The 27,575-nt window shown below is 40.8% G+C and overlaps 2 protein-coding genes across 3 annotated transcripts; one reads left to right on the top strand and one right to left on the bottom strand.

Moving 5' to 3' along the window:
* Positions 1–551: 551 nt before the first annotated feature.
* Positions 552–10,700, bottom strand: smarcal1 (SWI/SNF related, matrix associated, actin dependent regulator of chromatin, subfamily a-like 1). Of its 2 annotated transcripts, XM_046053767.1 has the most exons (17): positions 9,902–10,699; positions 9,457–9,808; positions 8,659–8,709; positions 8,264–8,524; positions 8,086–8,136; positions 7,811–7,994; positions 7,427–7,577; positions 5,998–6,156; positions 5,829–5,894; positions 4,648–4,788; positions 3,670–3,888; positions 2,714–2,784; positions 2,407–2,509; positions 1,831–2,013; positions 1,328–1,428; positions 1,062–1,158; positions 552–914 (listed from the first exon to the last, which is right to left on the bottom strand). In XM_046053767.1, the coding sequence occupies exons 1-17, from the start codon at positions 10,265–10,267 to the stop codon at positions 720–722; spliced, it is 2,751 nt and encodes a 916-aa protein (XP_045909723.1). In that variant the 5' UTR covers positions 10,268–10,699; the 3' UTR covers positions 552–719. The 2 variants fall into 2 exon arrangements, with proteins under 2 accessions (XP_045909723.1, XP_045909724.1); XM_046053768.1 differs by lacking the exons at positions 552–914; positions 1,062–1,158; positions 1,328–1,428 and having other exon boundaries at positions 1,837–2,015; positions 2,408–2,509; positions 9,902–10,700.
* A 3,663-nt stretch (positions 10,701–14,363) lies between these two features.
* On the top strand, positions 14,364–27,575 carry marchf4 (membrane associated ring-CH-type finger 4). The gene is made up of 4 exons (XM_046053774.1): positions 14,364–14,789; positions 22,717–22,872; positions 23,759–23,951; positions 26,991–27,575. The coding sequence occupies exons 1-4, from the start codon at positions 14,364–14,366 to the stop codon at positions 27,410–27,412; spliced, it is 1,197 nt and encodes a 398-aa protein (XP_045909730.1). The 3' UTR covers positions 27,413–27,575.

Here is a 27,575-nt window from a genome sequence, read left to right as displayed (position 1 = left end):
TTAATGCTGCTGACAGCAGCAGTTTATATGCTGTCTTGGCTCCCAACAGCAGCTGTATGCTACACGATGGAGACCAGGATCTTAAAGGCGCAAAGCAACTGAGCATTTCAGGGTTCACATAGGAAAAATGTGTTACCGTCAGTTCAGTCTGTCTTGGATTGCCTACAATCAATTTTTTATTTCAATTTTAACTACTACCGCACTGTGATAATATGAATGAGATTGATTAGGCTTGTTAGGATGTGCTTCCTGTTTAATAATGACAAGATAGCAATAACATAATAACTCACTCTAGCTAAATTAGCTGTGTGAATGTCTAGAATAACAAGTATTAGAAGCTGCACCACCAAGTTCTTGTTATTAGCTGCTTGCTGGCATATCAATTGGAACTGGGGTTTATGAATTAAACTAAGACGTTGTTTTTTCCAGGTAAAACCAGAGCCACTGTTTTAGGAAATCTGAACATTACATCCTGTAACCATACCAACCAGTCAGGTTATTTTTCAGAAGTATTCTAAAACAACCTTTAGTCAGACATTTATTTTCTCTTATTAGCGAAAACATATAGGTTTATTTATTAGAGTATTATTTTGCATCTATTAAAATAACTGAAGCATTTGTTAACTTTTACAAAATAGGTTCAAAAGTCATGATAGCTTGTTCCAATAAGCAAAACAAAGAGATCTTGATACATTTTGTCATTGTGGAAAGTTTCCTAGTCATCTGCTGAAATAGTCTTTGATGCTCCGTTTGCTGGGGCTTAGTCCAACCATGCTGTGATGTTGACCAGAACTGTTTTCAGGTGGGGTGTCCTCCCAATCGTTTGCAGCCTCCAGTAAGATGGCTTCGTCCATGTCGTCATCCGCCGTGAATGACCTCTGGAACATCTCCATTATAGTCTTCTGGTTAGGATCCTGAACAAGTCCAAATAATCTGGTTCATCACTGAATCTACATTTCTGATTTAGCTAGCTGCGTAGCCTCGTGTGAATATGTTTAATACCTTTTTCATCTATATAAAAGCAGTTATATCACTTATTTATATATAGATACAGCATTTACCTTAGAGTGGAAGCTGGCGTTCAAGGCGTTGTCTGAGAGACTTGATTCAGACAGACCCACTTGCTCCAAGACATTCATTTTTTCCTGGATCATTGGCCTGGATCAATATATAGTTATTAGTTATTATAATAGTGGAGCTACAATTCAACCCCCTACTGTTTTAGTTTTAGCTTTAGCTCGCTGGCAGACAGTAGTGGAAGACTGACGAATACAGGAGGAAAGACTTTAAAAACACAGTGTAGGTCATCCTGTCCACTGACACATACCACAGGTGATCATCAGCAGTTCCCTTAGCAACCAGGTAGTGAATGTTCACATTGCTGGTTTGTCCAATACGGTGCACCCTGTCCTCTGCCTGAATGAGAACCTGCAGGAAAAAAACTTTTAGTTTCACCGAATGTTACCTGCCTTCATTCAGCTGCAGCGACCCCCTAAAGGTTGATGGCTGCTTGAGAAAAATATCAATTTGAAGTCATTATTTAGGCTTATAATTGAGCTGCCAACAGTTGGAATTAAAGCACAATTAAGATCCTTCCTGGAAGTGAAGCTCTATATACTGGCACAGAGGTCAGGTTGAGTACAGGAATCTTTTTGCGGATTTGTCCCCCTTTACCAGAGCTTTTTCGCTGGGAACAGCTGCCTACAAGGTTGTGCTGTGTCTCAAAGATTATTATGTGGCCCTTAAACCCATAAAGGGTAATCATCCATCCTATTGAAAAAGTCCCATTGAGTACATAGTATTTTGTAGTGGCAACGTTCCAGGGCTTACCCCGGGGTTCCAGAAAAGCTCCGCGAAGACCACCAGGTCAGCAGAGTGCAGGGTGAGACCCATGTTAGCTGCAGTGATGGACAGTACAGCCACACAGGTCTTGGTCGAGTACTGGAACTTCTCACACAGCTGCTGCCGTTCAGCCGATGGAGTGGCCCCATCGATACGGATGTAACTGACATTCTGTAGAAGAAATTAAAGGCCATCTTAAATGCTTTGCCATTTTCAACACAACTAACCTACAAATATCCTTTAAAAGAAACACCTACACAACACCAACAGAATGGTAGCGTGAAGTCAGAAGTAGCGGGCCACTACAAATCAACAAACTAATTCAGCCTTATTAAAAAAAATATAAAAATTATATAGTAGTAGTAGTACTAAGCTTAAATGTGCTCAGCCCTGCCCACACTCATTCCCTGGAGGTACTAATGAGAGTTGACCTAAGAGTTGACTTCAACTCCCACGGAATAGCCAGTCTGGTTGAAAATGTCAAAATGCACTCTTTTATGTCAAAATTATATGTCTATGCATAAAAGGCTTTTGTGCGGTTTGGTATCTGTACATATTACTCACCTTTTTTCCCAGTTCTGTGGTGATATGATCCAGGACTAACTTATGATGCGCAAACACTAGAAACTTCTCCCTCCCACACTCCAGCGTGTCTGTGATGTACTCCCTGTTAGTGACAGAAACAACATGGCTCTCAGCTGTTTCAAAGCAAGCATTAAAATATTCAGTCCTCATTTGTATTTACTTTTCAAGTTCAATCTCAAATCCAGTGCAATCACAATGGTCTGGACAAAAGATTCTGATTAATTTTACATTTTAATCTCAGCACTGATCAGATTTGATCCCCCCCCAGTAAAGGGTCTGTGCTTACATAATGGCTTGTAGCTTGGCTTCAGCTGTGTGGTTATAAAAGATGAGGAGGGCTTCCTTCTCTTCCCTTTTCTGAAAAAAAGATAAGGAACAGCACAAGATAAGAACTGACAGGAGAGTGTGTTTGATGATATGATAAGACTGCCATTACTCTGAAGAGCAGTGTGATAATGAACAATTAAGTTCAGCAACTCACTCCTATCCGAGTGTATAAATACTAAAATAAGGCTGACTGGAGTATTCTGGGTCAGTTTTAAAGCACTTGTGTATGTTTGAGGCCTGAGAACTCCCTCGTGTGAAGAGGACAGAACCATTAAATCTGACTTTCTTGGGCTAAACCAGGGTTTCTAAAGGTTTTCTTTTGATCACAGATATTCCATTTTGAGTAAAATATACTGCGGTATTTTATTTTTAGCAAATTGGAGAACTTGAGGAACGTGGAAGGATCCTGTTTGTTATTTAAAATACTGTATATTAATATATTTTATATAACGTATATGAAATATCAAGTCTTTGAAATCTGTGACTTGTCTTGAGGTCCCAATCTCTACCCCCTCTTACTACTTATCTAAATCTAAAAACATTGAACAGGTACTATGTTCATATATTTTTATGGACTACATCTGATTTGTTTGTTATCCCAAGTCTGTCTTTTGGGTACATTTAATCAACAAGTTTGGGTGTTCAATAATTCAAAAGGACAGAATATGCTATTTTTAGCCAAGTTTGATGTTTAAAAATGATCTGGTAAAGATGGATTATAAAGGTACTTTCTTGACATCTCTCAGTCCAACAGGGTCTTACAATTTTCTTTTATTATTGTAATAGAATTCACAGCGGCTTTTTGGAAAAATGGTGAAGCATTTGGCTGCAAATTAGGCAATGATTCATTTAGCAATAATTCATATGAAAATGTTTCTCGTTATTCAGAGACTGCGGAAAACAATTGTAACTTACATTACGGTTTCCCTTGGCTAACTGCTTGGCAGCAGCTGACAGAGCCGCTTTTGTGCGTGTGTTGATACCATCGATAGTCACTGTGACGACCTTGCGTTGTTTAGCTGGAAGCTGGGAGAGGACGTCTGTCTTGAGGCGGCGCAACATCAGACACTCCTCCAGCAACAGCTTTAACTCCCCAAGGTTGGATGAGCCTGAGTAGTCCCATCCCCAAGTCATCTACAGAGGAGGGAAATAGGGGAGAAAAGAATAGAGGCTTGTAGGAAAGAAGAATGGAGGGACGAACAGCAGGTAGCCTGACTGTAGGGTCCAATGTCAAGGATCTTTTTAAAATCATACCCTGGGATTGATTGGGAAGTCAAACTAGAGACCACCTAGAATACAGAAAAGTCATAGGAATCAAACATGCAACTGCGATAGCTCCAGCTGGACTGAGTCCAGCATGCAAAATCGGCATGCAAAAGCTGTGTTATGTGACTTCCATGGTGATAAACCCAAATTTTACAGAGCAGCGCAAAATCTCCGCTATCTTCAAAATGAGTCATCACCACCAAATTAAAGATGTAATTGGCCTTTAAATCATGTAGCGTGATCCCTACTTGAACCCACTAAAATTAATTAAAGGAGATTAAGAGGCAAGAGTATGGCTACAAAAAGAGATGGACTAAATGGAGACAAAAAAAGTATCACAGTAGAGGAATCTGTAGACTCTTAAAACCTATTCATTTTTTAATGTATACGCTTTTTGCCAACAAACAATGCCTTTGAAGTGTACTAATATGACCTTTATAATCCTATTGTTCAGCAGACCTGTCCCACCGTAGAGCACATGCTGAACATCCCCTTCAAGGAACTGTGCGCAAGTGAGGCAGATAAATAAATATTTGCTAATCCCACAACTAAAGTCTTCTTTTTGACGTGCCCTAGAATTACAGCTCAACAGTACTACACTAGCACTACACTTAAGACTTAAGCTACCTGTTTGGCGGCGCAGTACCGTATCCCAAACTCATGGAAGCGAGGGAAGAGTGTAGGTCTGACAGCCAGAATCTGGGTGTAGAGCTCAGAGGGTCTGGACATGGCAGGGGTCCCAGACAGAAGAATCACTCTCTTTGCTGCCTGCGGATGGGAAAACTCTGATCAGAGCACTGCTGAGGGAGTCTACATGACAGAGCAAGACATTAAACCCAACTATGAGCCAAATTCTGCAAGCTTTCTGCTTCTGCTGGTTCGTAAACCTATGTTACCAGCCGTTATTCACATACTATACATATACAAAACAATCTCTCTAATACAGTGACACAGCAGCAGACTTCATTAGTACTGGGATCCTATCCGAGCCTGAGGCATGTGTAAACAAATAAAAATCTGGTATGAATATGGTATGAAAGGGCTGTTTATCATTTTTGGAACCTTGTGTAGTGCAACAACTGTCTTAAAATATTTCATGTGCAGTGTTCAATGCACAGATTGGAGTATTAGGACCTCAGAGGGGGCCACCCCGCTGCCAATACTGGTCTATTCTCCAGCTTGCTGTTCCACCACCATAATCATGGTACGGAGCATGCTCTCTCACTGGCACGGCTTGTCGGAACAATTACTGGAACTGAGCCATCCTTAACAAAATTTGTCTCACCTGTGCCTTTTCTGTGCCTGTCCAAATGTCCACTGTGTAAAAAGATATGCTGCACACATTGACTGCATGACTCAGCCTTTGTTAGTTAAGGCTAAAAAAAGAATAAGACTGATGGAAGAAATCCCAGATCCGGTTTGCTGTGAAAATCTAATCATTTGTTCAACTGGCCCAAGGTCTATCTGATAGCCAATTTTATGTAAATCTGGGTTTCATGAATTATCTGGATAATATTACTTGCAAAACCTGGAGCCTCCTCAAATCTGATTTGTGACCTAATGTAAAGGAAACTTTTCCAGGTTTTACTCAGCAAAGTTTTACCTCAGTGCCTACAGTAAGTGAATCTGCTTCTTTGAACAGACTAAATTAGGTATTCTTTGATCTGTTGCTCTGGATATTTTTGAGATATCCTGCTGAGTGCCAGGTACCGTCACTAACAAGTGAAAATATAACCTCTTTGGCATACGCTACATATTTATTAATCCAAATCAAACATTCAACGAAAGCAAAACAGAAGAATAAGCACCTTCAGCAGAGGCAAGGCTGCTTTACAACGAGCAGTCTTGATGTTCTTCAGAAAGTGAGACTCATCCTGCACAGAAAGACAAAATCATCTGTTTTGTTTATAACGTACAGAAACTGCTTTTATATGGAGGGCGAAGCAACAATTTAAATTAATGAATCTCACGGCTAACCATGATGAGAACATTGAAGGGGTTTCCCTGCAGCTTGTCCATCCTGCTCAGGAGGTCGTAGCTGATGATGTTGACTAAACCAGCTCGCAGATTGTCTTTGGCCTTCACCACCACATTGATGCTGTCAGGACTCAGGGAGGGGAGCCAGTGTCTGAAGGCCTACAGGCACAGAGACTTAGTCATGTCAGAAAAACAGAGTGAAACAAGACTCCCCAGAATAACAGTATTGTTATCAAGGCTGAACTTTTCCCCTACCACGGGGAATAAGTGAATCTCCAACATTTCTTAGAAACATTATCATCATTAAGAAATGCGCAACTGACGGCTGGTTTAAATGTTACTAATCACTAAAAAAATCATTCAAACTACAATCAGAGGATTTCCACTTAGAAACAACCAATCATGTGGTTTGGAAAAATGCCCACTGACCCAAATGTTTCTGACAATTCACTTACTTGCTCGCCATTCGCCTGTCAACCTGGCTTAAACTCACTAAGTTATAGCTCCCATGTTGTGCAGTAGATGTGGCCAAAACCACAAGACTAACTGCAGATAAGAGCCAAGTGTCCTTTAATGGGACGACATCCTGCGACTAAACTCTCCCTTTGCGATTCCAACTCCTGATTGGGGAACTGTGTTTGATCCAAGATATCTATTTAGAGAACAAGACTGTCTTGTCAATAGACAGAAGGCCGAGTAAAGCTCTTCTGAAAATGTGCCGCTAGTGCAGCCTAGTAATGCTGCGGCGGATTAAGCAGAGGATAGATGAGATGCACACTCAGAAAAAAGGGACACCTGAGATGAACTCTGAAATTAGACAGTATTGAAATTGTAGAAGGAAAACGGGGACAAAGAACAGCTAACATTTCAGTGAAACCAAGTGTGGGAGTATCATAGTGGCCTAGTGGTCTGTTACTACAATGTCTCCGGTTCTAAATCAGCTAGGGGCTTTTGCTGCATGTCATGTTGTGTTTAATGTCAGGTGAAGCAGATGTAACAGAATTCAACAAAGTAGCCAAACAAATAAGCTGCATTAGCATCTCCATCATAAATCAATGCTTCACAATTCAAATTAGCACCTGCACCCATGAGACAAAGAAATGGAAGGATGAAATTCAACACTGCCGTGTCCCCTAATGAAGATAAATTACCGAACGGAGTGCAAGCAGTCCTTGGGATACAATATTAACATTCCTCAAATGCAGAGAGCTTTAAGCAGGAACCCGCATTTTAATGTGTAGGGCAGAGCTTTTGTCAAAGGAGACTAGAAGGATATCCTTAAGAGGGTGCCTGCTGACTTAATGCAGACTGATAATGACACCATTAAATGGAAAGGAAGTGATAAACTCTAACACTAAGTAATGAGCCATTTTTCTTCTAGGCACAAAACTTTTATTAACAAAAAACAGTCTTTTTTTTTTTTTTTTACCTCAGCCCAGGTGAATCGCACAGAGGACGGAGCCACTACCAGCAAGGGCCACTCATTCCTGTAGTAGGCTGCTATACAGATGGCCTGCACAGTCTTTCCCAGGCCCATGTCGTCAGCCAGGAGGAGGCGGCCTTGTTTAGACACCGCAAAACTACAGGGACACAAAGAAATAGTCAAATGATACGTTACACAGCAGGACAGTGTACCGAAGTCACACTGATCCGACACTTTAAATCTGCAAAGTTGAAGAGAAATGGCACAGAATCATTATGATTATTATCTCTTAATTTGCACAAGACAAAGACAATTTTAGATGAACAGCTGTCTCCTGTTATTGAGTTATTGGCTACACCCGAACAGTAATGGCTGTTCAATGGCACATACTTGACTCCCTCCTTCTGGAAGGGCATCAGGCTGCGGGTGAGCGAGGGGTCGATGCTGGAGAGGTCTGCCTCGGGGACGTCTAAAGACCTGGCTTCAGTCCCGTCAAACCTGGCAGAGAAAGCCTGGACTATTGCCCTGGGCAGAGGCTCCACCTCCACTGCTGCTATCCCACTGAGGAGATCCACTGGGTATGGAACACAGCACGGTCAGACAAGATGGCAAATGCAACAAAGAGGAGCAGGTACAGCAATTAAATAAAAAAAAATGTTACTCACTTAGTCTCTTGTAATCCTCAAGTGAAAAGCTCCACTTTCTTGTTTTCATGTCTGCCACAAAAAAAATAAATAAATAAAAGAATATCCTATATCTGAAGCCATAACATGCAAATTCAACATGATCAGAGATTGTCCAGAAAACAGAAAAAGGATATTAATTGCATAACTTGATGGTTACCATAATTCTTTGTCGGCATCTGCTTGAATGCTGCGATGACTTCGACATGGTAACCGACATCAACCTCAAACTTTGACCGCGACACCAGGTTGCATTGGCCCTGTAGACTGGCTCCAGGTTTCTGCCAGCCATTGCACAGCTTCAGCAGCGCCCCGAGTGCCGCACCGTCACGAGCTCGGCTGGTGGCTGCTGAACCGTCCACTGCGTCCATTCCCTCCAGAGGCCTCAAAGACACAGAGACGAGCGTAGCTGCTTCCTCCACTGCAACAAAGGGTGAGTGAGGGCAGACGAGATGCAGCATCACAAAGAAGACGAATACTCTGTCGTGTATGTTGGAGTACTTCAAAGAAAAAAAGTTGTCCATGTTCCCATGAATATTTCTCTAATGTTCATACTTAGCTGTTGATAGTGCTCCAGGCTGAAGTTCCACATCTTTGTGGCAGGGTCTAAGGCAGAACCGAATACTTTACTATTCCAAAACGCTGTACAGACATTGAGATGAACGTACGAAACCAGACATATGGTACAGAAAAACTACATTTTGGAGTTTGGTATTCCTATTTAGAAAACTGATACTGTTTTGATGAAACAACATGAAATGTATACCCATCTTTGTCCAGAGGATATCAGTTTCTATTGCTTTTATAGTGATGAACTCAGTCATTCATTGTTTGCTTGGCCTTGCGGGTTATGCTGATTATGTGCACAGATGCATTGTGGCACTAAAAGGCTAGGAAATATTTGAAAATTTCAATACCTACTGCTACAGAACACAATACCGTAAGTCAGTACTCAAAAACTGTCAAGGTCTGATACATAGACCTATTATGAGGTGAGGTATTATCAGCTTGAGAAACTGAATATTGACAGTTTTTGTTGTCCTTTCTGTCTTGAGTATTGTGTTTAAATTCCAGCTCACTTTTGAATATATGATTCCCAAGTTTTTTTTTACTTCCCTGTACCACTTCAGAAGATGTACTGACATTAACAGGTATCCTATAATTAATCTAGGAACAAAAGAAAATGTTGCTCATTTATATTCATATATGCTTATAATTTAATATGTATACCAGTGTTTCCCACAGGAATGTATTTGTGGTGGTCTTCCCTGAGGCAAGAGAAGGGTGTGGGGCTGCAGAAAGCATCAAGACGCTAAGCTCTAAAACAGCATAGTTGCACTGGCAGATACTTACCATAGTTCTTTGAGGGGATGGATTTGAAAACAGCAATAAGCTCTGCATGGTAGCCCACTTCTACCCTGAAGCGGTCCTCTGTGTGAGGTACACATTTTCCTCTTACAGAGATGGCAGGCTTTTTTGCAGGTACAGCATTCAAAGTTGAGGAGTTTAAGGGAAGCTGGGCCACAGGACTTTGTGCAGGTTTACTAGTTTGCTTGTAGAATAAGCCAACTGCACCACCTGAGCTGCTGGAGGTGATGTTGGGTTTGGGATGAGCTGACTTCACACCAAAGCTTCCTCCGCTAGACAAGACAGGGCTGCTCACATGTTGACTTCTTGTCTGAGGAAGTGGATCAATGACTTGTATCTGCAAGGAAAGACAGCACAAGGAATTAGGATATACTAGAAATAATTTTTCCTCCAAACAATAATTGAGTGACCATTACAGCACAAATCTCACCTGTCTAGAAGAAGTAGAGTTACATAGAGTACTCTGATTGATTTGGTTGCCAGTGCCAGATAACTGCTGATGCTTTGTGCCTTGATTTTGGTTACTGAAGCTCTCTGAGTCTTTTTTGAAGGGTGGGACAAACCATGTTTGTGCAGAGGCTGAGCTGGGTGCCTCTCTGTGATGAGCGAGGGTAGCGAGATCCGACGCATTGATCTGTACAGGGGGATGTGCCTGCAGTGAAGTGCTGCTGAAGCCTACTGAGGTCTGCTTACTGCTGTTGACAGTTTGTGCAAGTCTTTGGGCTCTTCTCTCCAAAGCCCTCCTCCTGTTCTCCTCAATCTTTCGCTGCTGCTCTGCACTCAGCTGATTAGACATTATGATGAACTTCGCAGCAACTAATGCTAACTCGTTAACGTTACTTGAGTCATTCACAAATTCAGATTATCAGTCACACTCCGAGTTAACGTTAGCCAAAACATCACATCACCTATAAACAAGTGATCTGTGCAATCCCATCAGTACAATTATGACAAACTTTGTAAGCTTGTACAGCCTCTGCGTCGCTAACGGTGACGTTAGCAGCTAACGTAACGTTTGCTAGCGTTGTCGGCAACAGTTAAAACATAGCAACAAAATACATCGACAGCGTTACAGTTGTGTTAGACACGTGCAATCACTCGTTCATGGGAGAGCAGTGTGACATAAAGCCAGCAAAGATTGTAAAATTTGTACCAACGGAGCAGAGCGAAGCAGCTAACGCTAGTGAACAGTTTGTTGGTTCAGGATCTGCCGCGCAGGAAGTGACGTAACAAAACAAGCAGGCACGTGGTGGTCTGATGGTGTAGCGAGATGTCAAAAGAAAAACCGTCAAAATGACCGATGAAAACTTATTAATCTGCTTTTATTTCTGCTTTGTGTTTGTAAATCCGTCGTTATTTAACATTGGCACGTATCAAAAACTGAAGTTAAGGTAAATTAGATTTAACCTAATATCCAACCCTCTTTGATAAACTGTAATTTAGGCTACTTTAAACCAGACTGTAACTTTATATAAAGAAGCAACGTTTAACGTTACCTAGTTAACTAAAGGTAACGTTAAAGTAATGTCTTTGCATTTTACTCAATTAGACAACTGAGTAAACTGCAAACTGTTCGCACCAGCTGAAAATCTGACTTCACCTAATTGTACTTTAATGTAACTTACTGTAATATTCCCATTTGTGCTACTTTGAGTTATAACGTTACTAGTCATTACGTTACATTACATAGGGAAATATCGTACTTTTTACTTAGTTTCTACCTAGTTAGCTAGCTAACTTACATGTATCTGTCTGACAGCTAACATTAAGCTTAAACTTGAAAGAAATAATGATTTGATACTTATTGTGATAATTATCGATATTGAAAGATATGAAACTTTATTGTAATAACATTTTTGGCTATATCGTCCAGCACTACCCACTAGTTACTTTGCAAATGAAACATGTAGCTTACTAACTAAACTAAACATGATGATCAACAAATACAATATGATAGTAGGCTACATTAGCAGTAACCTAGTTAATGTTAGCTTTAACTTTAGCTTTAGTTAGTTAGCTTTAATCATCCACCTACAACAGTATGATCTTTATAGCATATATTGTTATATATAATAATAAAATAAAGGCAATTGTCCTGCATAACTTGTACTTTCATTTTGACACTGTAAGTACATTTTGCTGATAATACTGTACTTTGAGTATTGAATTAAGGACTTTTACTTGTAATGGAGTATTGTTACACTGAATCTTTAAACAGAAGACTTCTTACATCACTGCTGTCAGCCTGTAATTCTAGTTTAAGTCCAATGCATTTCTGTAAACTAAGCTTAAAATAATCACCTGTCTTGGTTGGTCTATTTTCAATAGCTGTTTAATAAGGCATTACTTTACACGAGATAATGTAAAAACAATCAATGGCAATTGCCTGCCAGAAAAGAAAACCAGCAGCAGTGAGAACTAGAAGTTTAATGTGTCGGTTCACTGTTGGCAATCCATTAAACGCTCACTCCATGGACACTACCCTGACCGCAGTCTTTCATAAATCCAGACAAAAAAAACTATAGAAACATTTTTTTCTGCTGGCTGAGACAGTCCATCCACAGATGTGTTCATTTAAATGCCCAGACTAGACTGTTAATTGCTCTCCCCTGTTTGTCTTTTCTGTCCAGCTTCCCCGAATTGTTCACTTTTTATTTTTATTTATGAAAAGTACTTGTACTTATTACTATTTGAGTATTTCATATGCCACTTTATACTACTCCACAACATTTAAGAGGGAATGTTTTGCATTTATCTGACACCTATAGGCCTAGTTACTAATTACTTTTTTCCAGGTATGATCAGCTTATAAAATATCATACATTGTAGATTAAACAACAGCATATAAAGTAATTTAAAAGCTACAACATTAAAACACTTCTTACTGTACATGCTAATGCATTAATAAAACAATAAAATGTAATATCATATACAAACCTGAAATTGTCATTCTGCATTTTGAGTACCTACTTTTGGTATATTTTACACTTTGTTATACTTTTTAACTATATTTTAAAAACTTTAGTAGTTTTACTACTGGGGAATTCTGAACACAAAGCTTTTACTTGCTTTAACATTGTTGTATTTTGATGTTTTTGTCCTGTAATGATTAATTGACTAAAAATCAACAAAAAATAGAACATTAATCTGCATCACATTTAATTAGCAATTAATAATTTGTCATTTTTCATGCAAAACTGCCAAATATTATTTGGTTCCATCTGAATATTAGTCTTTTATAGACAAAACAAGCTGAATATTTTTGAATGCCAACTTGGGCTTTGGAAATTGTGATGAACATCAGCGACCATTTTCTGCCATTTAGGGACCAAATTATTAATTGATTAGTCAGTAAATTGTACTGTGAAGCAGTCTTGGTGCTTCTTCCACCACTGGGTTTTATCAGCATTTTAATTTCTCTAACCCTTAACCATCTTTTTTTTCTATAGACGAAAATGTGGTGAATTAAGTGTTTTTGGTGGCTGCCTCATTTGCATCTAGCCTGCATTACTCCTTTCATCATTTTTAAGGTTCTAAGATCATTTTTAAGGTTTAAGCCATTTCATCTGATTTGTGTTAAACAAAACGACACTTAGCTGAGCTGAATGATTTGTGTTTGCCTTGTGATGCCTGATAATTGACCTATTTAATTATTGATAATTAATGGGTACAACTTAATTTCTCTGTTGATATATGATGAAAGGCAGTAAATATTTCCTCCTTTGGAAACATTAACGTCACCTTTAACTTATTGTCTCCTTCTATAATGATGGATGGCTTACCTAAAACAAGTAATTAACCATTTGCAGACTATTTGTCTCAGTCCACAGTTGTAGTAATGAGTTGGCTGCTTGCATCACCGTGCGGTGGTGACGTGTGGCGTCTGGGTGCTGTCCCAGGAATCATGGTGCTGAAGCTGCAGCACCAATTCAGCAGCCAATGATCACAAGAGAATCCGGGGCTACGGATGCTTTCACCCTGAGCAGGACAGTCCGACAGTCGTGTTGGATTTTAACGGAGGGGTTTGAACCCATCGGCTTGTTCCTCGGACATGGAAATTTGATATTTGGGGATGTAAGCTTCACACAGACTTGTCAGCGACCTGCAGTCTGGCTGGAGATCTATGGGGGGTAAAATCCTGAAACTGTGAGTCGTATAGAAATCGGGGGTAGCTCGCCAGGTAAGACAGATTTTGCTTCCTAACATGGCACGCCATCGATTGACTTGGTTTGCTTTGAAAGCCTTACAAGACGTCGACAGTAATCTGAGCCCTGCACATTTAAAATGTGTCTTTCCGTGTTGTTGGAATATTTTAATTTTTAAGATTGAGCCCTGACGTTTTGTTTTGTAGTCTATATCAGTCCGTTGTAGCCTGCGAAGGCAGATTTGATTCTTGGCTTGTGCACTCGTCGTGAATCTGGAGGGAGAAGCCTGTCTAGATAGTTTATGTTGCACAGAGCAGGCAGACTATTAAGCACATCAAATGACAGTGGACACTGAGTGAACGGCCATAGCCTAGTTACTTGAATGCATATTCCCATCAATCTAACATTTGACTTTCCCCTTTTAGCTGTTCCATTTATTGAACTTAATGGCTTCAGACACTTGTTTGCATCGATGGGATTTGTTTGCCTTCTGGATTTACATTCTCGTGGGAAGACAATAAAAGACTTTCAGTTAGAATAGCCTATATGAATATCAACGTAGAAAACTAAAAGGCGGCTTTATATCTCAACAAAGGCTGGAAAACCCACCCTCGATTCCCACTATCCCACCCCACGACGTATGAAGTCAAGTGTTTGCTCATGACGGGGACACATACAGTACCTGCTGTTTTCTTCCAGCATCTTTGCGTGGTGCTGTAAAATACATTTCTGGCCGGAGACAGCCTGATGCTGCGCAGCCAGGGCATGCTGAAGAGCCGCTGTTGCGTCCTGCTCGGTGACCTGAGGGTGCTCCTGCTCGGGCCACCAGCACCGCCGACACCGCTGCCTCCGCTGACCTCCATGAGCGGCCAAACTACGGAAAGCCATGAAGTAAGCGTCACCGTCCCCGACAACAACAACACGTTGACTCGGAGCCACCAGCACGCAGGAGACCGGGTTACCCCACCTGCAGCAGGAGCCACCGGGCCACCGGGCGGAGAGCGACCGGGCTGGGTTGATGCTGCAGAGCTGTCGGCGGCCCTGCGCGGCTGCAGCAGCTCCTCTGATGACTGCTCAAAGGGCAAACTCGAGGAGAGGTTTTCCCTCACCAGCTACACGGAAAGTGGCTTCAGGACGCCTGTGTGCAGGATCTGCTTTCAGGGGCCAGAACATGTAAGTCAAAAAAACGTCCCTGTAGCTTAAATGTAAAAAAAAAAATTAGATGTCATGAAGGAAGTGTCCATCCATTCTATTAATTATTTCCTTTAAGTTAAAAAATGTGTGAAATCTGTTGGTAACTATTAACTAACTAACTATCAGGCCTAGCTCTCCAAAGAGCGTTGGTTAACTATAGACCAGAAATGTTGCACAAGTCATCTCTTCTTGGTAAAGCCTATTTTAGATGCAGGCTTTCTGTTACATGAGGATGCAAGGGCCAAGCTTCTTTTCCAGTGAGAAAACCCTCTCTCTGCGTCTTATTAGGGCAACCACGCAGCTGGAGAGCGATCTGAGCGGGAATCTCACTGAATCCAGCACTCATCCCTTTGCGTGGCTTGAAAAGACAGCTTATAGCTAGCAGTGGGGGGATAATGAAAGACCTTGTCTTGTCCCCATGGTTGACAAGTGTGGAAGATACACAGAGACGCAGTATAAGTCATTATAGCCAAACACTGTGAATCCTCCTCGAAGCATTACATGCATGAAAAAAATCAAATAATACCTCTCACTCTGCTGCTCACACACACCACCTGGAAACTGCAAAAAATAAATAATAATAATAATGTGCACAGAACAGAAGGGAAGAGCCTTCAAGTTAATCACACTGTGTGCCTCCGTCTTTGGGGCCATATTGGTGATAATGTCACACTACATCAATCAGGAGAGGAAAAATCTGAAAGAAGATGGCTAAGGTGTGCCGCAATAAATAATATTAAATTATATCAGAGAAGCAGGCACTTAGCAATTTGCAGACACATTAGTTACACTGTTTAACAGAGCCTTTGAGACCACATTGACGAATATGTCACACCTCACCAATTAGTAATGGAGGTATAGGGACGTTATAAAAACATGTGAAGCAAGATAACTGAGGTGTAGAACATAACTTTTTATCCGGCAGTCTGTACTCATTGTTTCTTTTCCTTTACCCAAGCAGCAGATTTACTGTATCATTTCATGGTCATTGCACTGTGTATGGCCTATAATCTCTCCATGTTTCATCAACTAATTACTCCAACAGTAATTCTGTGCATCATTCCACCTCCGAGCACAGACTTTGTAATTATTACTGACATGGGGTCTAGTCATGAGATTGGAAGACAAGGCCTCATCCTTGTTTTTTCCAAACCTCCACAGATAGTCGGTGCACTCTGCAGTGCATACAAAGTACCGCCTTTTGAAATTTGCAGTATTTCCTATGGCCTCACCCAACTCATCTCATCGATGCTTTCTTGAGACATTGCAGCTAGTCAATAGCACTTGATTTCATGCCTTCTTATCGTTATGCAAGTTCTTATCTATCACTGGCCTTCGTTTTCCTGTCATCTCTGCTGTTGGTTTGGGCGAAGTCCAGATATGGATCTGCTGAGGTGTAAATGGGTACAAGGAGAATGAGGCTCCATTTGAAAAGAGAGATGAGTTGACTGTCTGCATGTCACTGTGTGATACAGGCAGTAGGGACATTACTTATCCTCTGTTCTCCCTTAGCCTCCAGGATGTCACATAGACCAATGCAGCCAGTATCTGATCTGACAATCCACCTCCAAAACACTTCCATCCCCAAGGCTGAGATGCTCAAGACAGAGTAAAGAAGGGAGCAAGGGACATTGCTTTCCTCAACCATCCCACTGTAAAGGGCCTTGAGTGTCTGACAGAGGCAACCATTGAAAAATGATTGTACTCTGATTTAATATGACACCAAACGATGTTATAAGTCTGTGTAATCGAATTCATGTCAGTGGTTTTGGTACCATTTTTTGAGGTGCCTTTAGTGATTAACAACTACTAAGGGCACCTCAGTGTTAGGATAGTTTCACATATTTCGATCCAAGTCTGTCTTAATAATATTTCCATGTCCATTCAAGGGAATTGGTCACTGTAAGCATTCCTCTTCTGCATACTGGCCATGAAGCTATCCCCTTAAGAAGTATGTTAGCCAAATCAAGTGGATGTCTAAGTCTTTTTAGTTGTAGTGTTACTACCCCCTTCCCTTAACCCAGCAAGGAAACGTTGTACAAGGAAACAGAATTTGGGAATTTCACATTTAAAGATTGTAACTTTGGATAAGGCAACTTGATAGCACAGATCCAAGACAGGAGGAATGATTACCTGAAATGTTTTGTATTAAAATACACTGGAAAAACACCAATCCTTTAAGCCAGACTACTTCTGTTGAAGTCAAATTACATCCCCAGACAGACACATTGTACACTATGATGAACAGATCAGCCAATGTCAAATGAAATTACATAAATCCATACGTCTTTTACCTCAGTACCTCAGGTTATTCATGCATTTCTTCTATATACAGCTATCGGTTCTATTTAGCTAAAGGTCAGCAAGAAGCTTAACAGGAGGCTCTGACTTACTTACATGGAGCATTTGCATTATAAGCTTGTGCTTTCAGACTTAATGTTGACCTTGTCCCTCGAAGAATAAACAATTTGTCTGCTATATCTTCAGATCATATTCAGGAAATTGTCATGTAGTGCACAATCGTATAAAAGTGATATTTTAAAAGTAATATACAAAGAAAAGCCATGAAATATTTCCATGTGTGAGGGATCCTTTCCTGAAGTGTCATGCACTATTACATTAAAATCCCCTTTGGGGCTAATGCTTCTACTGGTCTGTCCTCACTTCAGCTGCATGTTGAGAATATGTGAGTCCCCGCTGCTTAGAAAAAATGTCAGCTTTCCCTCCTAAATCATAATGCAGATAATGCACTCGCACAGTGTGTTTGTCTGAGACAGAATGAGAAGCCTTGAGGGGTCAAGTTAGCATCATTCTTTCTATATGGCCCCACAGTGCAGGAGGCACTATGCTCTCTCTATTCCATCAGACATACATAGGATGGCTCCTCTGCCATTTGTTGGGAATGGGATGTAAACAAGTTAATAAGCACATGGATTTTTTTGGCCTTGCTGAAGTCTATAGACAGGATCAATCAGGAGTCAATTCAATTGAGGATCAATTCAATTTCAACTTCAATTATAAACCCCGGTTGCTCTTTTATGCGATTACTTTTAAAGGGCTGTTAACTGTCACTGTAGGCTAAATGGCTGCGTAAAATAAGCAATGAGTGGAACGTCCCCCAGCATATGTTTTATGAGCAGTCATTATAGGTAAATAAATCTGAAATCATATGACCTTCAATTTAATTGTTCAGTGATTGTACTTATTTTCCTCTCTAACTTGTGGAGTATGGTTCAAATGTGTATATGGAGTTGTTTTTCAGCAGTGTTGCAGGTTCTTAGTGCTTGTGGCCTGAACGTCATTGGCTATTGTAAAAATTGCGTTCATTCAGTCTCAATGGGAGCTAGTTTATTATATAACATATACCACCATATTTCCCTTTGCCTAGAGTTAATGAAGTTCACTTGCATTGATTCCAGACCCTTAAGAAATGTGAATAGCCATCTCTAATTTAGTTTCATGTCATTATATAAATTGGGAGGGGATCCAATTTTATAAGGAGAAAATTATGTGCACAGTTTTTTTAGGGTAATGCAGAAGAGAGAGAGAAATAGAATAACACGACCAAAGCTATCAGCCTTAACGTCTTTTTAATACTTTGTTATATTGTGTTTTTTTCAATGGTCATTGCTGTTTGATCAACAAAAGGACATTTAGTTATCACATTCTGTATGTGTGGGCTGCAATGCCACATTTGTTATCAGTCTCTCTTGCTCTCTCTCCAGCCTCAGTTGTACTGGAGTGATCTAGGTTTCAGCTTTTGGCTGTAATCAGACCAGTCACAGTGAGCGGTCTGAGTCCCACTGGACACAGCAGAAGTGTTCTGGTGCTCCTGCCAATACACTCCCACCCTGGCCATCTGTAGATGGGCCTTTTCTCCTCTAACTCCCTGCCTTTCCCTCCCTTCTCCTCGACCAGGGTGCTGCTCCGTCTGTCAGAGATGTCAGCTCAATGATGGCGTGGAGAAATAATTTGGAAACTCACTGTGTTTTGCATTTATTCCTACAGTCTCTACACCATGTTCACGGTAGACAGGGACAGGGGATATTTAATATTGAATTAACAATACCTTGGCTTAGACAGTGAATGCCTCAGCTTCGAGAGGTGGAGAGCTTTGTTGCAGCTGAAGGGGGTTGGCCAATTTATTTTTTCATTCACTACAGAGTTTTTTTTTCTTCAGTTCCATTAAGATTAAAACACGTCTATACAAGAAGGTCTTGCTTTGAATTTTATAGATCCAAGTTTCTTTAACTGCAGGTCAGGACCTAAAAGGGGTGGGATGTGTACATCTTTTGGGTCATCATCTTTATCCAATATGACAATACTAGTAATACATTTTAATGAGCTTGGGGCCCAGGGTGAGAGATTATAAATGGGTAATTTATTCCTCTAGCTGAATATGGTTTAAGAATAATGGCCGGTTATTAATATATGGCGGGGCACATATTGCGGTCAAGTGGAATCCTTGTGATGCCAAATTTAGTGAATTTCATGTGTTCACTTTAGCTGATGGGGTTCAAACTCTTCTATAGGATGAAAATGCTTTGCTTTTTATGAATACCTGTCAGACCCCACTGGATCTGGATAAGCCAAAAAAATTGTTGGTAATGTCAAAAATATGGCGGCTAAATCCGAGCTCTTTAACCTGACAGCAGTGTTATGCTCCTTGCAAAATATTCACACAGTTCAAGAGTTCACAAGTCTGTTGACCACTGAGCACCTCTTCAGGAATAAAATGCTTAACAATAAATATCGATATTCTGCTTTTCAGTGAAATTAGGCATACGTAGCTGTCATCAGGTCGATTGACGTAGGGAACTTGAAATGCCTTCAGTCATACTACCATCCTAACAGACTGACAGTGAGTTCAGAAATGTAATTTCAAGATGACAAGTATGACAAGTAACCAGATCTTCCACAATAACTGTACCAAATATTGGATTTTATTTAAAATTACCCCATGAATAATAGATAACAAAATTTTAGGTTTTACATTTCACCTTTTCTGACATCTGCCATGCATGTGCCTTATTTGCTACTGTTGGCAGGCAGACCAACCCCACTGTGTCAGTAGCCCCTGAACTTCTCTCCTATCCAATCTCAAAATGAATTTGCTTCTTTCTTCAATGACAAAATTCAGAAAATTAGACAAGCTCTCAGTACCTCCAGATCAGGCATCAGCTCTGTATTGCATCCATTTGAAACCAATTAAATTAGCATTATGACATAATTTGATCCCATCAACTATAAAACCTTGGAAGAAATTGTCACAAATCTGAAATCCTCCTCCTGTTGCCTTGATATTCTCCCTACAGGCTTTTTCAAAAGTGTTTTCAAAAACTGCAAAGCATCAAATCTTCTGCAAATATTCAACACTTCTCTACTCTCAGGCCACAGGCCCTGAAAGCTGCAGTTATTAAGCCACTATTAGAAAATCTAGACGCTTTACTAATGAACCACTAGGCCCACATCAAACCTCCCATTGAAAATTATTGAAAATACTTTTTGTCAACAAGTGAACACCTTTCTGGCCTTAAACAATTGTTTTGGTGTTTTCCAGTCCAAAATTCAGCCACACAACAGCACACACAGACTTCTTGAAGTCTTAGATGACATCCTCTTAAACACAGGCTGTGGAAAAGTTGCATGTAACAGGTTTGCAAAGTGAAAAAGCCCAAACTCCAGCCTAAAGGGAGTTCCCATATCCCACAGAAAGCACTGCTCTGAACCGCTTGAAAACAGCTCGTTTGTAGTCCAGCCCTTCACTTCCTTTACTTGTGACGTCACAATGAAAACGCGTCATAAAGCTTGTCAAGTGGCTAGCGGGCTCAGGCACTTGCTATTAGTAGATTTCAGTCCTGGTTTCAACACAGTTGACTACAACATATAACTACAAAGATTGGAAAACTGGGTGGGACTTTCTGGCACAGCGTTAAACGTGTTGGAATCATATTTGAAGGACACGGACTACTTTGCACATCTAAGCGTACAAATATGATGTGGAGTTCCCCAAGGCTCCATTCTTGGGCCTCTTCTGTTCATTGACATGCTACCGCCAGCCCAGATTATGGAAAATGACAAAATATCTCACCATAATTATGAAGACAACACAGATTTATATAACAATAACACTATTTGACTATGGTCCTATACAAGCTCGGAGTAGCTGCAATGAACAAATTAATCAATTAAACAAAGATAATTGTTTTTGGAGCAAAAGAAATACAATTAAAAGTCAGTGCTCAGCTTCAATCACTAACGTTAAAGACCACAAACCAGGCTAGAAATGTTGGTGTAGTCATAGACTGAAATTTCAATAATCACATTAAGACAATTACAAAATCAGCCAACTGTCACCTTAAGAACACACCTTAAGTAAGGAATTATGTTTGTGTGTGAGATTTAGATAAACAAATGTAGTAATGCTGTCTTCACATGTCTCTAAAAGGTTTATCAGAACGCTGCAGCTACAGTCCTCACTAAGACCAGGAGAGACCACATCACTCCAGCCCTTAAATCTTTACACCAGCCTTCCTGTTTGCCAAACAGTATTTTAAAATAGTAATGTTGGTTTATAAAGTTTCTTATGGTTTGGGCAAAAATACATTTCTGTTCTGCACGTCTGTTGTGAACATCAGTATATTTTTTATCTTCTTTTTTTTTTTTTACTCTTTTGAATCCTATTTACGGTGTCTTTTTATATTGCCTTGTGTTTATTTTCTTAATGCCTTTCTGTCTTATGTAAAGAATGTTGAATTGCCTTGCAGTTGAAAGGTGCTGAACAAATAAACTTTAACTCACCTTTAATTAAGATCAGGTACAAGCAGAGAAGGAAGGCAGGAAGACCAAAAGAGGAGGAAGGAAGAGTAAAGGAGAAAATAAGGGTTTCTGATATATTTGCTTTTGGTCAGAAGCAACCACATTTGCAACTATAAAAAAACATTTATGTATATATGACAGCTACATTCACTTTAAGAGCTGCATTAACAGTGTACCTTTAGCACAGTATTTTTCAGCTTTGGTTTTTCTCTTTGGCAGAAACTCCAGTGACTAATCCTCCACCTTTCAACAGTACTAGTAATCAAGCATTTTGTCTGTCAACTAGGTGTGAGGCAAAGCTTTCATTTCACACCTGAACTGGTGTTCTGTTATAAGCTGTGCATTTGTGTGTAATCTAGGTGTGTGTGTGTGTGTGTGTGTGTGTGTGTGTCTATGTGTGTGTGTGTGTGTGTTTTCATGTTTTTATATCCCAGTGGGGACTTGAACCTGAATGCACGTCATGTGGACAAAAATTGGTAGAGACCCATTAAGACTTGGTTTTAGGGTTCAGGTTACAATTGGGTTAATGTTAGGGTTAGGGTAAGGGGCAAGGGTTAAGGTTAGGCCTGTAGTTGTGATGGTTAAGGTTAGAATAAGGGGTTGGGAATGCATTATGTCAATGAGATCCCCACAGGGATAGAGGAATGAAGATGTGTGGTGTGCTTGTATGTGATTATGTATGCAAAGCTCTCCCAAAATCAATAAACCAACACAGAACTGCAAAGAAAAATAAATATATCTATATTGTAACCTGCATTATATTGCATGTAAAAGGGTTATCTGCAGGGGGTAAATAAGATGAGACAACAAAGGAGCACATCAGTGATTGCTACAGGGAGATATTTCTTCACAAATCACTTTTTGGGCTGCTCATAAGCTGAGTCCATGATTATGAAGGCAGAAAATTGTAGTCTGTTGTATTTCATTGCATTCTGTGTGCTTCTACTGAAAAATGTATCTCAGTACGCATGAGTGCAGGACTTTATTTACATCACAGCAGCAGCACAGAAAAACATATATTTATCCATTTGAATGAACAACCCTTTTTTGACTGTTGGTATTGACTGAGTCTGCCTCTTTCCCGCAGGGGGAGCTCCTGAGCCCATGTCGGTGCTGTGGGTCAGTACGCTGCACCCACCAGCCCTGCCTCATCAAATGGATCAGCGAGAGAGGGTCCTGGGCCTGTGAGCTCTGCTACTACAAATATCAGGTCATTGCCATCAGCACAAAGAACCCACTACAGGTGAGCTGTAGGTGTAAAAGGGGCAGTACGGTAGAAATTTAAAAGGAAAAGAGCTGCCTGAAAAGCCAAGATTTGATCACCGTGGATGAAAATATGTAGTTATGTAGGTTCTTAGAACTGGAAGGCTCTGGCATGTTAACAGTCTGGTGAAAAAGTCAAAACACAGAGAACTAAAATATCTGTTTTGCCATGTCATTAGGAGAATTGTTGATGTTTATGAGCATAGGGGGTAGGTTGTCCCAAGCACGTCCCCTTTGGGACCCATTTGGATGTATTTTTGGTTTTCATATCAGTATTTATCTGGGATAAAACAACTAAAAGATATTTTTCAGGAATCACACTCAAGTTATGCTCTGATCATAAATAGAGGAATTCAACTAAAAAGTTTTTGAATTAAACAATGTTTTTCCCCCTCTGATCTCTAGAACAGAAAGATTGCGGAAGTAACTTTTCTCTCAGTTTTCGACCTTGGTGAAATGGTAGGGTCGTTTTTCAAGGCAGTGCTTATGTGTAAAAGACTGCTTTTTGCTGTGCTTTATACCTAGAGTCAAATGCCTAGCTTGAAAATGATAGATACAAATAATTTAAATGTTTTGTACACACATATACCTGCCCCGTCTGTCCTCCCTCCTCATGGCAGCATTCCTTGAAGTTTGATAGTTTAGGAATCTGAATTTCAGCCTGATTAATGTATAATGTGAATGTTTAAATTAATGTTTTTTAAATAGTGATTGTACCCATTGATTGTATCTTTCTTTTGTTGGTACTTCTCTTTATGTATGTGTTCTTGTCCCACAAAGTGTTTTCAAAGTATTCAGTAATTTTAAAAGAGAAATGAGAATGAACTAGAAAGAGCTAAGCTGTGCTGTGGTCTGTCTTCCTGCAGTGGCAGGCCATCTCCCTGACGGTGATAGAGAAAGTGCAGATAGCAGCAGCCATCTTGGGCTCCCTGTTCCTGATGGCCAGTATCTCCTGGCTGGTGTGGTCGTCTTTCAGCCCGTCAGCCCGCTGGCAGCGACAAGATCTGCTTTTCCAGATCTGCTACGGCATGTACGGCTTTATGGATGTTGTCTGCATCGGTGAGGTGCTAGATTTCACTATTGTGTTTATTACTTCTATAATTTAATTAGATTCTTAAAATTCCTCTTGGAAAGAGTGTGTGCATTTTAAGACTGAGAATAACATTGGGTGTATCCAGTCTGGTCGCATTATTCCAGGTACATTGTGCATTCAACAGGCAAAGCAAACATAATGTCAAAGGTTTTCTGCAGAGTCGATAATTAGTCCTGCCAGCTGTGTACAAATCATTGTGAATGCCTTGAACAGTTTAAACTATTGACAATCAATATAACAAATCTATACCACATTGTCACCTACTTCAAATCAATATTGAGTGTTCGGATTGTAGACACATTAAATTGGCCAATAATTTGTATTGCATGCATGATTGTTTGGCCACTTTTGTTAATTTCTTTGTAATTTTTGCTATATTACAGTTTCTATATTAAAAATAATAAAATACTCAAAGCTTACGCGATTAATTAAACATGATTGCTGGATACTCAAAACTTTTTGGAGCAGCTGAAGTTGTTTTCACAGCATATATTAAAGGTGGTATTGTGCTAATTTTCGGGTTCAAAATCTTAATTAGGGGTTGTACCAGAACATGTTTACATGGTTTCATTATCAAAAAACACCATATTTTCCTCATACTGCACATTGCTGCAGCTCCTCTTTTCACCCTGTGTTGTACGCTCCGCTCTTGAGCTACAGAGTGATGCATCTTACTTGTACAAAATCTTTGTTTGGAGTTGAACAGGCGCAGTTCCCAGGTAAGGACTACTAGCCAATCAGAAGCAGAGAAGGGCGGGTCGTAAGAAACAAGGTAGTGTGATCCAAATCAAAGCCGCTTCAGACTGTAACCGTAACCTAGCAGGTGGTATAAGTTACTCACAAGTCCACAACATCATTGTTCCACATCTTACCATCAGGACTAAACGTTGAACTGTTGCCGGTGTTCTGACGATCTATGCTGCCTTGCCGAAAAATGCTACCATAGCGCAAATCGATAGACTCGACTCTACTCGGCCCTGCTCCGTTTTCCATTGCAGACAGTACCCAGAGATAAAACATAGCTTGTCGTCATAGCGACGCCACACACAACTGCCGCGACGTAATGTTCAATGCGACACACACACCAGCGATCCTCACAGCTCTTAAAATATATACAGTCTACAGTTAAAACTTTTCAGCATTACTCAGAATGTAAAGACAGATGAGCGGTATGAAAACCTTCCAGCTGTGTTTTCCTCTGCCGTTGTTGCTGCAGCGGTCTGTGTGATGGCGGGAGCAGAGGGCTCTGTGAGCGGGCGGCTAGCCGGCCTCACACGCTCCTCCTGCAGGTTGGTACAGGCTTCCCCCGCAGCCACTTGCGGAGCTCCTCAACTCCGACAATATTCAAGCACATTTTTGTTCCACTTCTCGTAAAACTGTCAATATTCGAAATTTACACAGCTGATTTCTCACCTCAAAACTTCTCAGAAGTGGATTTAGTGATGAAATTACATACAAAAACTGTAAAATTTTCTGTTGCTGGCCTCTGTCTGGCGATTCTCTCTGACCAATCAGCATTCTGCTGTGTTTTCACGTTACATTTTAGTATCCCTCAGCTCGCTTGGAACCTAGACTGAGGTGATACGAAAAAAAGTACCTGGAAGCAGGTACAGGTACAACATTTCTACAATGGAAAACCAAACAAAGGCGAGTCGAGCCAAAGGGCCTCCGCTCAGACTAGCTTGGTTTGAGGGCGTGCCTGACCCCGCTAGCCTCTTGGCAAGCTTTATGATGCGTTTTCATTGTGACGTCACAAGTAAAGGAAGTGAAGGGCTGGACTACAAACGAGCTGTTTTCAAGCGGTTCAGAGTAGAGCTTTCTGTAGGAGATGGGAACTCCCTTTGGGCTTGACTTTGGGCTTTTTCACTTTGCAAACCTGTTACATGCACAAAAAAGATATATAACTCAATAAAGGAGAGGGGAAAAGCCAAAAAGCATAATACCACCTCTTTAAAGTGCATTTCACTCTGAAATAGAGCACCAAATTCAGGCAAACCTTCCAGACCATCTTGCGCTGATGTAACACAAGAGAAGAAAAAGAAAAGGTGCACTTTTAACCATCTTCTGGATTTGTGTGGGCGTCCAAATTGAAACTTGTAGCATCCACTTTAAGCCCGCTGTCCTCCTCTGGAGCCCGGGGGCCCCTGAGTGCTGTGGATGACTGTGTGATGGCATCTCACATTAGGAAAAAGTCTAACTGCCACTGCAGCAGACAGCGAGATGAGAGGAAGAGGAGATTGATTGTCTCCGGTTTGGTGGTGAGGATTGACTGTGGAGTCATTAACTCTGCACTTCACAGAGATTAACTTGTCACCTGGCAGACATTAAAGAGCAAAGAACTGACTTTCGCTTATCCACAAAGTTAGAGTGGGAAAGAAACAGAGCTGGAGAGGAGAGAAAGGATTTTATCAATAAACTCTACTGTAAATATAGAAGTATTAAATGTCCATATTTGGCAGTACAGCCTCTATATGCACTTCTATATACTGGCTATAGTGGTGATAATGGTACAGAAGGTTATTAGCTCAGGTTAAGCTGACTAGAAAACATCCTATTCAAACAGTATTTCCCTCTGCGTGACTTAAATATGAAAAATGCAGTAAAATCCTGGGCGTAAGCATCTCTTGTTACAGATTGATTTCAATTTTCCAGATACTGAGTTCAATGACCATGAATCAATAAGCAATTTTAAACTGGGATAAGACATCCCCAGAGTACAGATGCATCATTTTTGCTAACCTAAATCCAAAAGTGGTGAGTATTGTGGCTGTGTGTCATAAGTTGTGCCATGTCTACAATTTTTCCAAGAAATAAAGATCTAATCTCGGGGTTATGGTGCAATTCTTTAAAGATGAGTTGTTTTGTTTTGCTATTCCCTCAGCTAATACTTCCTGCAGGTTTTAACATGGTGAATCCACTGCTGCAGAGATATATATCAGTGTGTGGTGCCATTAAGACTGCTGTCAGACAGTGACATTGTCTAACTGATGCTCTCATCTCCACAGCACTAATTGTCCACGAAGGACCTTCTGTGTTTCGTATCTTCCACCGCTGGCAGGCCGTGAACCAGCAGTGGAAAGTCCTGAACTATGATAAGTCTATGGACAGCGATGATCTGAAGAACACCACTGTGGACAGGACTCTGTCTCAGCCCAGCCCGGGCTTTCAGACTGGGGTAGGAGTGTCCACTTCCACCTCCTCGCTGATGATGGTGGCCTCCACAGCAGCTGGCTCCACCTCTACAACCATGGTGGCGGCCTCAGGAGGACTGGGTGCACACGTGGACCCCAACAGTGGCAGCGCAGTGCCAGACCAACACTGTCCCTACAACATCCTCCACCTCCTCAGCCACCTGAGGCAGCCGGAGGCCCGCAGCCAACCCAGCAATAGCACAAGAGAGCTGGTCATGAGAGTCACTACAGTCTGAGGAGTCAGTTGAGGCCTTATCTCACATGGAGGTGAAAGATTCAGCTGACAGTTGAAAAAAAAGTCTTCTCTTAACTGCACTGGATTAATACCATGTTCTTGTTTGTTTCAAAATGCGTCTCTGATGTCCTTACATGGATTGAATAAAAGTCAAAGTTGTTTGA

Source organism: Micropterus dolomieu, linkage group LG07 (assembly GCF_021292245.1).
Source record: "Micropterus dolomieu isolate WLL.071019.BEF.003 ecotype Adirondacks linkage group LG07, ASM2129224v1, whole genome shotgun sequence".
NCBI classification, from domain to species: Eukaryota; Metazoa; Chordata; class Actinopteri; order Centrarchiformes; family Centrarchidae; genus Micropterus; species Micropterus dolomieu.
Note: the sequence above shows the minus strand (reverse complement) of the source record. Positions and strands in the feature narration are given on the sequence as shown.